This window comes from Lissotriton helveticus, chromosome 9, assembly GCF_964261635.1.
Source record: "Lissotriton helveticus chromosome 9, aLisHel1.1, whole genome shotgun sequence".
Lineage (NCBI taxonomy): Eukaryota > Metazoa > Chordata > Amphibia > Caudata > Salamandridae > Lissotriton > Lissotriton helveticus.
In genome coordinates, this window is record NC_136070.1 from 950,609,216 (window position 1) to 950,622,926 (window position 13,711).

At 48.0% G+C, this 13,711-nt stretch overlaps 1 protein-coding gene across 3 annotated transcripts in view; it reads right to left on the minus strand.

The window, feature by feature from the left end:
* RNF123 (ring finger protein 123) overlaps positions 1-13,711 on the minus strand; it is a 1,600,675-nt gene that overhangs the window by 775,526 nt on the left and 811,438 nt on the right. For all 3 annotated transcript variants that reach the window (XM_078661207.1, XM_078661208.1, XM_078661206.1), the window contains exon 29: positions 9,516-9,603. In XM_078661207.1, the coding sequence (XP_078517333.1) occupies positions 9,516-9,603 (88 nt within the window). The remainder of the gene's footprint in view (positions 1-9,515; positions 9,604-13,711) is intronic.

Here is a 13,711-nt window from a genome sequence, read left to right on the forward strand (position 1 = left end):
CTGCTGGGCCAAAGAGAGAAGGAACAAAAGGACCTCAGTAAGAGGGACAGAAAGGGGATCCACAGCCTTTGCCACAAATGTGTTCCACCTGCAGGCGTATACCATTTTAGGGGAGGGATGCCTGGCTGCCAGAATGAAATCACAGACTTCGGGAGGAAGGTCGAAAGCTGTCAACTGTCGCCGCTCAATCTCCACGCATGGAGGTGGAGGCTGGACAGGTTCGGGTGGAGGATCGTCCCCTGCTGCTGCGACAGAAGATCCTCCCGAAGAGGCAGTCGGATCGATAGCCATGCTCAGTAGCTCGGGATAGCATTATCTTCGTGCCCAATCCGGAGCCACTTGAGCCGGGTCGCGCCGAATCTTCTTCAGCACTCTGGGAAGAAATAGTATAGGTGGAAAAGCGTACAACAGATCGCAACTCCACTCGCAACAAAAAGCGTTGCAGAGCGAGTGCCGCCTTGTAAATTCCAATGTGCAGAACTGATGACATTGCGCGTTCTCTTCGGTGGCGAATAGATCTAACCAAGGCTCTCCCCACTGCAGAAAGAGACCTTGCGCCACGTCCGAGTTCAGACGCCATTCGTGGTCCATCATGCACCGGCTGCTGAGTTCGTTCACCCTGGCGTTCAGAGAACCTGCCAGGTGTTGAACCACCAAGGTAATGCCTTGATGTTCCAGCCGTGTCCAAAGGCGCAGAGCCTCCTGACAAAGAGTCCACGACCCCACTCCGCACTGTTTGTTGCAATACCACATGGCGGTGGTGTTGTCCGTGAACACCGGCACTACACTTCCCCGGACAGAGGGAAGGAATGCTTTCAGTGCATGTCAGATCGCTCGAAGCTCCAAAAGGTTGATATGGAGCCAGGACTCTGCCGGAGACCAGAGGCCTCTGATCTCCGCCTCTCCCAAGTGGCCAACCCATCCCAGGAGGGACGCATCCATCACCACTGTGTGCTCCGGTTGGGGAAGGGAGAGGGATCTGCCATTGACCCAATCGCAATTCGTGAGCCACCACTGCAATTGTCGTGCAGTGCCCTGCGAAATCTGGACAAGATCGAACAGGTAGCCCTGATGCTGTGCCCACATGAACTTCAGGTCCCCCTGCAGAGCCTGCATATGCCATCTGGCATGTTGCACTTGCAGGTGGTCATCAGGCCCAGGAGCCGGAGGGTCATACTGACAAATCCGGTATAGAGGCTGAAAGATCGGAATCATAGCCTGAATATCCCGGACTCGCTGCTCAGGAGGATAAACCCGAAACATCGTTGAATCTAGAACCGCTCCGATGAAGTGGAGCTTCTGAGGGGGACTCAGGTGCAACTTCGGCACCTTGATGGAGAACCCCAGCAAATGCAGGAGGTCTGCCGTAGTCTGGAGGTGGGAGACGACCAGTCGTAGAGAGAGACAGGGGAAGACTGGAACCCCTGATCTGCGCAGATGAGCTGCGGCCAACGCCATCACTTTCGTGAACACCCGAGGGGCACTGGTAAGGCCGAAGGGGAGCATGGCAAACCGCAGGTAACGCCGGTGGGCCAGCAGGGAAGGGAAGTGAAAATATGCATCCTGCAAGTCCAACGTTACCATCCAGTCTCCAGGGTCGAGGGCTGCCAAGACCTGAGCCAGAGTGAACATCTTAAACTTCTCCTTCCGGAGGAAGCGATTGACATTCCTGAGGTCCAAGATGGGGCACAGGCACCCTTTCTCCTTCTTGGGGACCAGAAATAGTGGGAATAACAACCACATGCTACTTCTGGCCCAGGAACGCGCTTGATGGCCCCCTTGGCCAAGAGGGCCGTAACTTCCTGTTGGTGAAGAGCAAAGTGATCCCTCGACATGGGGTGGAACTGGGGTGGCATGCCTGGAGGAGCAGACTCGAAGGGGAGGGAGTAGCCCCTTCAGATGATTTGCAGCACCCACCTGGCCGATGTGACAGAACGCCAATGGGGGAGGTGATGTCGAATTCTGCCGCCCACCGGCGTGGGATGCACCAAAAAGCTCGGACTAGGAAGGCTTTGAGGCGGATGCGGCGGGAGTGGAGGTGGACGACCCGCACGCTGGCCCCCTGTCCCACTGAGGTTGGTTCTGCGCAGGCTTCATGGCTGGGTGCGAGGTGGAGAGACCCAAGGCCTTGCCGTAGCACGAGAGTCCTTAAAACGCTCCAGTGCACTGTCGCCTTATCGACAGATGAGTACCATCAAAGGGCATGTCAATAAAAGAACTTTGAACATCCCCTGAAAACCCTGTGGACCGCAACCAGGCGTGGCGACGGAGGGCAACTGTCGTGGAGATAGACCTACCCAGGGAGTTCACGGTGTCCAGTCCACACTGGATGGCGAACTTTGCTGCATTTTTCCCTTCAGACACAGCATGGGAAAGCACTGCCCGAATCTCCTCCGGGCACTAAGGCAGCGTCTGCGCCACCATGTCCCACACAGCATGAGAGCAGCGGCCCAAGAGGCATACGGTGTTCACCGACCACAGCCCCAAGCTGGCAGAGGAAAACAATTTCTTGTCAAACTGTTCTAGCTTTTTAGATTCCTTATCCGGCGGGACAGTAGGGAATGCACTTTGGGAAGTGGAGGCTTGGATGACCAGGCTCTCTAGAGTAGGGTGGGTTGTTAAAAAGGAAGGGTCACCCGGTGCTGGGCGATGACACCTGGCCACATTTTGTATCCACAGGAACCCCTGTGGCTGGTCTAGACCAGGTGCCCATCAACACATCCATCAACACCTCATTGAATGGTAGCAGAGGCTCCATAGAGCTTGCCGCCGGCTGAAGGACTTCAGTGAGGTTTGTTTTAAGAGTGACCAAGGTCAAGAGCCTCAGCTGCTCTATGGAGCACAACAGTGTAGGCGGTGCCCTGCTCCATGGCCACAGCAGAAGGCGACAGAAACCCAGGGTCGGAAGAGAGGTCAAGGCCACCTGCATCCTCTGACTCTTCCGCACACTGCCTTTCAAACTCACACTGCCGTGCAAGAGGGTCCTCAGACCCCTCCCAGTCGTCCCCCTCCTCCACTGCCCGCGGCACAGGCAGCGGCGGCAGGGGAGGACAGGGGAATAGAAATGGTCCAACGGTGCCAGCGGGCGCTGATCCGACTTCATGTCTCAATTAGGGTCCCAACCTGGAGCAAAATTGTCAGGAAACCAGGGCAAGGGCGCGGTGGAATGAAGGTAACCCATTGCGGCGCCGGGAACGGAGCCGCAGTAGGCACCTGGGCTGGAGTCGCCGGCGGAGGACCCTGCGGCATAGGGGCCGGAGCCGCCGGTGGAGGACCTCGCAGCGCTAGCGGAGGACGCTGCGGCACTGGGGCCGGAGCCACCGGCGGAGGACCTTGCGGCGCCGGAGCTGCCGGTGGCGCCGAAAGCGCAGCCGGCGGCAAGGGAGGGCCCTCAGCTGGGACCGTGGGGCCCGAAGGTACGCCAGTGGGAGCCCGAGGCCTAAAAAGGCCGTCCATAGCAGCAAGAAAATCTTGCACCTGGGCTGGAGTTGCCGACGGACCCGAATAAGGTGGGTAGGCTAAGGGACTCTCAGGCTCCAATGGAGCCACGGGAAGGTAACCCCAGCCCCCTCGTCGGCGTCCAGAGACTTCTTATGAAGTCTCTTACCCAACTCAGAGTGTGAAGACTTGGACCCCGAGGAGCGGTGATGATGGCTCCGCGGACGGTTCCTCGAGCGACCCCTGGACCTCGAACGGTGCGGAGACGACTGCCGGGCCTCCAGCAGCTTTCAAGACTGCTCCCGCAAAGAATACGGAGCCATGGCCAGACAGTCAGGACATGACCGGGAGTCATGGTCGCGCTCCAGACTGTAGAGACAGACGCCATGGGGTCAGCCACCGACATCGTACGGCGACAGGCCCCGCAGGATTTAAACCCAAGCATCCCTACTTGGCACCAGGAGTCAAAGACTCAAAAGGAACAGAGACAAAAGTCTCAAAAAAGTTAGGAAAAAAGTGACTAGGGTACGTGCTCTAAACGGATCTGCGCTTGCTGGCACGGAAAGAGAAAGAACTGATGTCAGCGCGCATGGGTGGCGCCTAAGTAGTCTCCGTGACGTCATCTTGGCGCATACCAGGCCAGCGACGTACGTGGAGCCGCACAACGCCACCTACCGATGCGCAGGGGTACTGCTGACGAAAAACTTTCCGGATCCAGTCTGATGCCTGGGGATATTCTAAGGTAAGTAATATATCAATAACACGTCTCTTTCAGATACTATGTTTGAATCACGTGTCAAACTTGTGGGAAGAAATATGGCCCCTTACTCTGCCGGCCCACCTCCCCCATCTTCTGTGGTTTAAAATGTAGGGATTAAGCTGGACAATGCCCTCTTAATGTTACCGCAGATTTCTGGAGTTGTGGGCCAGTGCTTCGCTAAGATCCACCACTAAGGAAAAATCTTTTTCTCCTTCCCCTGGAATGTAGGAGAGTTGTGATCCATACGCAGATTACATCACGTCTGGATTACACTAATGCTCTTTATTTGGGAGTATGGGATGCTCAGTTGAATAGTCTTCAGGTGGTCCAAAATGCTGCTAGTCTCATGATGCCCCTGCCTAGGCGTTTTGTAATATCACCAATTTTGAAATCTCTCTATTGGCTACCCATTAGGAAGTGAGATTCTATTTAAAGCTCTGGTTCTGGTTCATAGGGCAGTGTTTCTGTTCAGCCCAGGGTATCAGGCTAGGAGATTCGAACCATACCACCACTCAGGAACGCTGCGTTCTCCTCTGCTTTGCTGCGGACTATTCTTCGCGTCAAGCGCGTGAGGAGGGGTAGTAAAGCCTTCTTTTTTCTCACTGCCAAAGCTTTGAATGAGCTCTTCCATGAACTGTGTCAGATTCCTCTTGAAGCTGCATTTCGTAGGAAACTAAAAACCTGGCTTTTTTCTTCTGGGATTTAGGGCTCTGTTGGATAGTTGTGTTTCAATTGTGCCTCCTCTAGCGCCAGGACACATTTCTCAGTAGCTGTGCACTTTATAAATATTTTATATTCACTCAATCAAACAATCAATAAATGGTCCATCTACTACTATGCATGGTGATTAATATTTCTGCTTAATATAATTCTGCAACATAGCGTTCCTCAGATTTTCTGTAAAAATCCAAGACAACAAAAATTTCCCACAACAAAAATGGATCATTTTCAAGACATGGAAACCCTAAACGTAACTTTAACAATTGACTGAAAGCTTGTTGTGCTGAAGACATAGTGGTAGGCTCAGAACATTACAAATTGTTTTTCGAAAAATGAGTTTCGGTTTCAAGGTGACTCATAATACCTTACCTGAAACCCACAAATCAGCAGGACAGACTCCACCTCAGATTGTGTTTTTTTCCCCTATGTGCAAGAGAAAGGATGGGATTGCTAACCATTTTTACGTCTGAAGACTAGAGAAGGACGATGTCATGATAAATTAAGTATGCCTTAATAAAGGTATCATCTGCGTTGCCAAGAGCTCACATTCAGGCATGTGAATTAGTCTACAACACAACAAGTTGAAAGCCAATTGTTACAGGTAATATTTTTCATCTGTAGGAAATCCACTTTTTCGCAAGGTTCCTATCTTCTTCTCTAATCAACACTGTTGGTATTTTGACTTTCCACACTGAGAAACCACTAACTGGTTTCTCAGCGCATGTGTTTCCTTGATGGTGTAGGTGTGAACTGAATCCACTTTCTCAGTCACAGACGCATATTCTGCCTGTGCTTTGTAGGAGACAACTGCAGACTGGCTGTTTTCTTTTCTAGTACCTTACAGTGGTCTGCCCAGAAGGAAGGGAGAGAGGATAGCCACCTTCCTGGGAGGCCCGGTGGGAGATCAGAGAAGACGGCCTTCAATGAATCTTCAAAACAACTGGCAGGACAGGGATAAGAGAGGGGTAAAGATATATTTTCATCCAGTCCTGCACTGAAGCCTAAGATCCGAGGTTACCAAACCAGTTTAGTTAGGTGAAATCAGCCTCAGTGTTCAATGGGAGGGTACCAATATCAATGGGCTGTACACAAACAGCCTAGTTGTTGAACTTCACCAGTGTACCTTTATATTGAAGAAGAAAAGAAAAGGTCAACTGATCGCTCATATAGTTGGGGCTTTGCCATAAAGGATACTCTGTCGTACACTGCAGATATTTGAAATTATGATAGTGCGTCCCTCCGCTAGGTGCTCTATCTGTTGGTGTTTCAGAGATCAGTACTGGATTTGATTTGATTGGAGTGGACTGGCGACCAGCATGATGCTACTGCATTACTATCACTTCATAGCCTATGAAACAAACACCCTCTGAAGGAGGGGGTGAAGGTTACGTGAGGCCAGATAGTTACTCAGACCAGACAGGAACACAGCTGGGACTCTGAGCAGAGACACAGACCCGTTTGTGGTGCAGGACTTGGAGTGAATTGAATATGCTTGTACAGTGGATGGGAGTGTGACTCATTCTGACCAAGACTTGTGAGTTTTATTCTACATAAGGTCCAGGGTCAAGAGTGAGCCAGTTGTCTTAAACAGACAATCATCAAAGAGTGCCCAAGGACTCTTCTTTTGAAGAAGACCAATCGACAAGCTGCAAGTACCCTGGGACTGAACTAGGAGATTAGCTTTCGCTGGAAAGGGAGAGCAAAGCTACTTTACAGTTACAGTGAAAGGGTATCCAGGAGGAGGACTCTCCAGATGACTTTAGAGTCAACATCAAGGACTAAGCAGGGAGGAGAGAAGGTAAGGAGAGGGTACTATATACGGACTTAGGCAGGTTTGGAAAGACCAGAGAGAGACTGTGTCATGCAGTTGCACGCCCAACAGGAACTCTGAAGTTTGAAAGTTGTGACCTGTGCCTGCTTATTAGGTTGACAGACTCTCTTCCGGCCCCCCCTGCCTCACAGTCAGCCAACAGCTGGGAGTCATGTTGTGTAACTGGAGGGAGAAGAAGCCCCCAGTGGAAACTTGTGAGTCATGAGCAGGAAACCTTTTACGGACTGTCCATGCAGGATGGAGGAGCTATTTAGAATGGAAATGTCACTTAAAGAAGATATACCTTTCTAGTGACTGATACAATTGTTATCGTTTTAGCATTACTTTATAAACTACTTTTTGATTTTACCACATTAGTCTGGGAGCTTTACTGAATCATTTCTTGATGCAAGTGTTGTGATGATATGGTTAATAATCCGTAACACACATTTTCTCTTAAGTTGTCTTCTGTTTTGTCCTTGCTGCTAAGGGGTAGATAAAGCTGTATACAAAATCAGTGTTTAATAGCTAGGAGGTAATTTTACAGAGTGATGGAAGAATGTGTCCCACTGGACAACACAGTAGTCAGTTCCCTAAATCAGTGACCTGCGAGAAGCAACAGAAGACGTGGAACAAAGTTTTAAGTACAGTTTGCCCAACTTGTGCTTCTTGCCTGGCTTGTAATGCCTCATTCAATAAAGTTTAGTGAATGTTTGGAGAGATAAAGTAGCAGCACTGTAAATCTGCTGGCAGGTGTTTGCTTAGGAGAGCCATTGTAGTTCCTTGTTTCAAATGTAGAATGAGCCCTATGCACATGGTGTACTGTGCAGTAGGCTTTGGCATAATAAATTTCAAAGTGTGTTACAATCCACCTTGCAAAGCCAGCCTTTGAAACTGGGTTACCAAAGTTAGGCTGTACAAATGCAACAAACAGTTACTTTGTTTTTCTGATTGACTTGGTACAATGAAATGACAACCTAATAACCCTCCTATGACGTCTAAGGTTGTGCCCAAAAAAATGTTACAGTAAATAGACAGATTACATGATAAAGAGAGAGGACTTTAAAAAAGAAACAAGGGTGCCTACTAAAGGAAACATGATATTTGTACACATGTATAAAAGGTTCTTCAACTAACAAAGCCTGCAGCTCACTCACTCTATGTAGTGAAATTAGCTGCAAGTAATGCTTACTTCCAGAATAGAAACTGCAGTGATTACAAAAGAAAGGGTTTGAATGTAATCTCCATATATCTAGCGAGGTGAATATTAAGGTCCTATGAAGGGATGGGCGGTAATCTAGGAGGGACTACCAGAACTTCTAAAGACTAAGTGAGGTCTCTGTTTTGTTCTTGGATGGCTTATGGTACCAAGTGTATGAAGAATAGGTGTTCCCTGATCTTACTTTTTTTCTCCAGGTGTTTCAACTCGTAAATAATGTTTTGAGTAGTGATAAATGTGGGTTGTGTATTGCGATTGTTACAGACCTGAGTGCATTTGCAACTCCTGAGTGTGGATGGACACCTCTACAAGTACAGAGAACCTCTACAAGTACAGTGAGTCTGGGTTGGGGTGATGAAGATCAATGTGATATGTAATCAGTGGAAGCAGGGGAAAAAGATATGTAAATATCACTGACCAGCCGAACCATAATGTATTGCTCATGGATCGTCCTCATTTGGTGTTTATTTTTTCCTTCTCAGACTCTTTCTATAACTTGCAACTTCATTAGGAAACAATGTGTTCGACTGTAGGCTACTCTTTTTCAAGCTTGCACCAACAGAAAATCTAACCCACTGCCTTGACTGACTACATGAACGACGGGCAATTTCAGGTAAACCTTTCCACTCACCTCATGAAAATGCAGCTGCGTAAACTCACTCCCTTGCTACCCTCCCTAAGGGCACTCCTGGAAGTGATTCTGTTCCCTAATTTGCATTATGTGACATGATAAGAAATGTCCTACAATATTCTCAATTATAGTTGCTTCAGCCTTGTTGATCGAGCACTGTAAAGGAACTTCACAAGACTGCTTAAATATGTATCATAAATACGCAGCCCCAAGCTGAAAGTAAGAACTTTCAATGGCAAATACCTGTCTGCATTATTAGCCTATTTTACTTGAAGACATTTCAGATTCTGAGGGGTGATGAAAGCCAAACACTTATTCTCCTCTTGTTAAGGTACCCTGTAACAGCTTTTATTTTCAAATGGATAGACCCCCCCCCCCCCTTGATAGTTGTGTAATCTGCTGGCACCCTGGTCCAAACTCCCTAGAATGGCATCTTGACTAGTGTAGTTCCCAAAATGTCCATCTTTAAGTGCTGAGCCTCTTTCCACTATGTCCATTAGGTCAGATGCTTCGAACCTTTTCTTAACTTGTCTATGTAACTATAAGATTCCTACATGTATTAGGAGCTGCTCATTCATGCTTCAAACATGATTTCACTAATATTACCAAACTGTATGCTAATATGTGTTTGTAAATGTAGTATATATTGTCACCTTATTTAAGAAGTTAGGAGCTGACACACACATTGTTGTCTATCATGGTCCAGACTCTCCAGTTAAAGAGGTTCATGCGATTCTGTGGAACCTAAAAGGTTCAAAAAAAGTCTCTGACTTTATCAGATCGGCGTCCCTTTAATTTCCAATTAGGAGTTATGTTTTTCTCCTCAATTAAACACAGCCATTATATATAACGTAACAAGTGTGATGACCTGGTGTGAAAGAAATTTGCCTCTGGTCTAAAAGATGCAATATAAGAGGGTTGGCATGCAAAAACTTACTGTTCCTGTGGAATCCTCTCAACAGCTCTGAGTGAGTGCGGGTAACAGACATAGCTGGCTAGGGCCTGCATCAAGGAATCTTTAATGTCTACAGGTACAGGCAGGAGGGAGAAAAAACGACAAAGTTTGTAAGAATCCTGATGGACCCCGCTGGGTAAAAGCAATTAAAATGTCATAATCAACCCAAAAAAAATGCAATAATCCAAATCGAAACAAAAACATTGTTAAATGTGGTTATAAGAATCTTGCAACCCTTTGGGTACACTCTTGAAACCATACCAAATAAAATCACATTGAACAGTAAGGCTGTTCAAAGATTGTGTTCGAATTGACAAACAAGGGAAACAATAAAAACATCCATCCCTGCATATCCATGCACTTGAGTTCACGAATGAGGATGCATAGTATATGAACTTGAGAACAAAGAAATTCTGAAACCCTACTAATGGGCAATACAATATTAACATCAAAAATATTAGGGCATGGCCAAGCCGGCGACCAAGATGGCCGCACAGCATTAAAGCTGCACTGAGTATTGCCTGAAACATCCGCTTCAGTGAGCATCTGCCAGCCGCAATATATGCTCAGCGATGTTATCAGATATGCTTTGTCTACATTGAAGGCAAAACGTTATGCTGATGGCTCAGTTGCGGCTCCGCCTAACCCCTGCCTGCGAGATCCGCCAGCCACGGCCTGAAGCAGACTTTGGAGACCCCGAGGGGACAGGGCTACTGCTGCTTCAACTATTTCATCGTCCAGTGGTGCTGAGCTTACCGGACAACTCCCGAAGCATGACCAGCCTGCTGACTTGTGTGCCCTAGGCTTGTGGCATGCACCAGGGATTGCCGCTTTACCATCACTATCTGGGAACTCTCTCACTGGGAATGATGCATGAGGCGCCATCCTTACTGAGACCAACTGTGCCCTGGAAGCGATGACTGGGACTGCCCATTACTGCAGCGGCTGGCTAGGTTGGAGACCATGTGGTGGACCGGGCAGCGCATCTTGGCCTGCCGAATTGCCCCGGGACCTGACTCGAGTCCCTCAAGTGGCACCATTTCAGGGTAAGGAGAGGGGGCCTCTAGGCATATGGCGACTGAGGCTGGGGCCCGTGCACCCTAGGTTGCCGACATGCTCTGCTCTACCCTGCCTGCTCGTGCCAGATTTGGGGTCGGAGGTGATGGACCTTGGCCCCGTTACTCAAAACTGCAGTTCTGTCCTCCTGGTTTCTTGAATTCCTGCCTTCAGTATTTTTTCACCCCCGGCAGATGAGCAGTGCCATCATATATCTACATCACTCGTGTGGGCGGGAACAACTGGATTGGATTGTAGCTACCGCCTCTGGGGAGCTCCTTTTCACCACCCACGCCCCTGTTGCCAGCTGAGAGCCTGCATGGATGCCCCTTCATCATGATTCCCTCCATGGCTCCCACATCTGCACTGCACTGCTGGGCGTTTTTCATCGTAGTGGCCATGCCACCCCGGCCAGATTAGCTAATTGCATAAATTGTGCTTAGATTGTGGTTTTTTTTTTTGCTATCAAATATGGTCACTATCACTACTGCCTGCATCCTTATGGGCTGGTTACTCCTTTTCCAGCACTGGACCCTAAGCTGTTTCTACTTGTACTACTGTTTGGTGCGGCTGATTCCATTGCCCTAGTGAAGAAGGTGATCTCTTTGCCTTCACTACTCTCGTGAACTGGTGTACACTGCATCTACTATTACTGCGGGATTTACTGCCACAATGGGATGCGGAGACCCTAAGCAAAAGCAATACACCTTTGAGCCTACCAGAACTCTGCGCCGCTAACATTCACCCTCTAGTTCCAGTGGCACCTCAGCCCACACAATGGCCAACCCCCACCCCCTTTGATGGCACTGCCACAACTATGTCTGAATTACGAGATAGTCTAACACATCGTTTTGATGCCATGACTGACCACCTTGAACGTCATAATGCTAGACTTGAAGTTGCAGAGCACAGAATCTCAAAGATCAGAGGATGGCAAAATTGAGGCGAAGAAGAGACTCGAATGAGTTGAGCTCATCCTGAAAACCACAGCTGCTAAGAATGAAGGTTTAGTAGTAAGGTCTTGACGTACTAACATCCGCATTGCTGGAATGCCAGAATCAACCAACAGTGGATGCATGGATATCTTTGTGGAGCATCATTTGGCGACACTTTTAGACAGGCAATCCTTCACAGATACATTTGTGGTTGAAAGAGCACACCGTCCAGTGATGGGGGGCTTTTTAAGGTAGCTTGGGTTCTCCAGCAGTTGTTCTTGCTGTAAGCGGTGGGGGGAAAGGTTGTTTGCGTTTTTGTTCTCCTGATTGATGAAGCACCTTCTCTACTGTGGTACGTATCAGGCCTACACTTAAAACTTTCACTTTCATTTTGTGCTGCCCTTACATATTACACTTGCATATATCACTAGAGACATCAGCATTTCAACTCACCTGCATGACATGGAACATCAGAGGTTGGAACAATCCCAGAATAGGGAAGCAGGTCCATGCGCATTTAAGCCGACACAGGGTCCAATTGGCTTTCCTTCGGGAAACACACCTATCGCCTAAACCAGACTGTACTTAAGCCTCCTCATGGGGTTCTTATCGCTATTTCTCACACTATAATTCTTACTCACAGGCTGTGTGCATCGTGATACATAGCGGTGTCTCCTTTAAGATGATAGGAAACACCACTGACCCCACGGGTCTGTACTTTTTGATGTTGGGGGAGTTGGTAGGTCGAACTTTGCTCCTTGTTTTTGTGTATGCGCCAAACACCAACTCCCCTGATTACTTTACTAACCTGTCTTCGCAGATCAGTCAACATCAACCTGACTACATTATAGTGGGGGGCCTTAATATTACCTTCCGACCCCAACTTGATTCCATTGGCTAAACAGCAGTCACTAAGCCTTGTTTACCGCAAACACTGACGGATATTGTTGACACGTTCCATCTATCAGACACATGGCAACCTAAATACCCATGTAAACGAGACTATACTTTCTATTACATCCCGCAAAATGTGTGGACCCGCAATATCAATAGTACATGTCCTAAGACGCACTTTTATGGCTTAATATTATTTATATGACACTTCCCCCGCACGCTGTCGGACCACCATAGACGTTTTCCTGCTAGCACAATACATGAGGCAGTTTTTCGCTCAGAAATTTAAGATGCTTTCGAATTTTTCACGACTAACGCTGGCTCTGTCAAGAAATACTCTACCCTATTGGAGACCTTTAAGGCCTATATAAGAGGAATTTCTATCTCAAAACATGCAGGGGTACTCCGCAGTATTAGTATTTGCAATGAACTTGCGAAGGTAGAGGATAAACTTTGCACTCTGGACTCTTATGGTAGAGCCTCAACATCTCCATGACAGGTCAAAACTGCTACATGAGTTTCATGACCTTGCTAAGCAAGAAGTTGCTTACTCTGGAGAAGTATGCTAGGGCGTGCAGATATCTTGAAGGTGAACGCTGTGGTCGAAAGTTGGATCGCTTGCTGCATCCCCCTTATCAGCCACATGTGTCTCTCACTTGCTGCGGCCTGATGGAATGGACATCACTGATGGTGCCACCATCCTCGCAGACTTTACAGACTATTACACATCACTTTACACATCTCGCCCAGGCAACAGCAAAGAAGCACTGGCTGAATATTTGTCTGAAGTTGCTATGGTTTAGCTTGAAACTGACCAACAGCAATTTCTCGCTTATCCCATTACGTGTGAAGAACTCTCACAGGCCACAGATGACTTAAGTGATAGAAGGCTCAGGGACTGGATGGGCTCACAGGAGATTTTTTATAAAGCTTACAAACCGCTCCTGGTCCCTAATCTGTTAGAAATGTATTAAGAATCTCTTGAGCAGGGCTCCCTCCCACATTACCGGAAGTGGTCATTACAATGCTGCTTAAACCAAAGAAACCTCCTTATTTCTGTAATTTGCATCTGCCATTGTACCTTATAAATGATGATACAAACATTTTGGCCAACGTATTAGCCATCTGACTTTACCTATTAATGAACCGCATAATTTCTCCTCTGCAGTCCGGTTTTGTACCATATCGTTCCACTTCCGTTAACCTTCACACTCTTTTTGTAGTGATCAACCATGTTTCCCTTACCATTCCAGCAGCAGTAACCCAGCTACATGACAAAAAGGCACTCAAGTT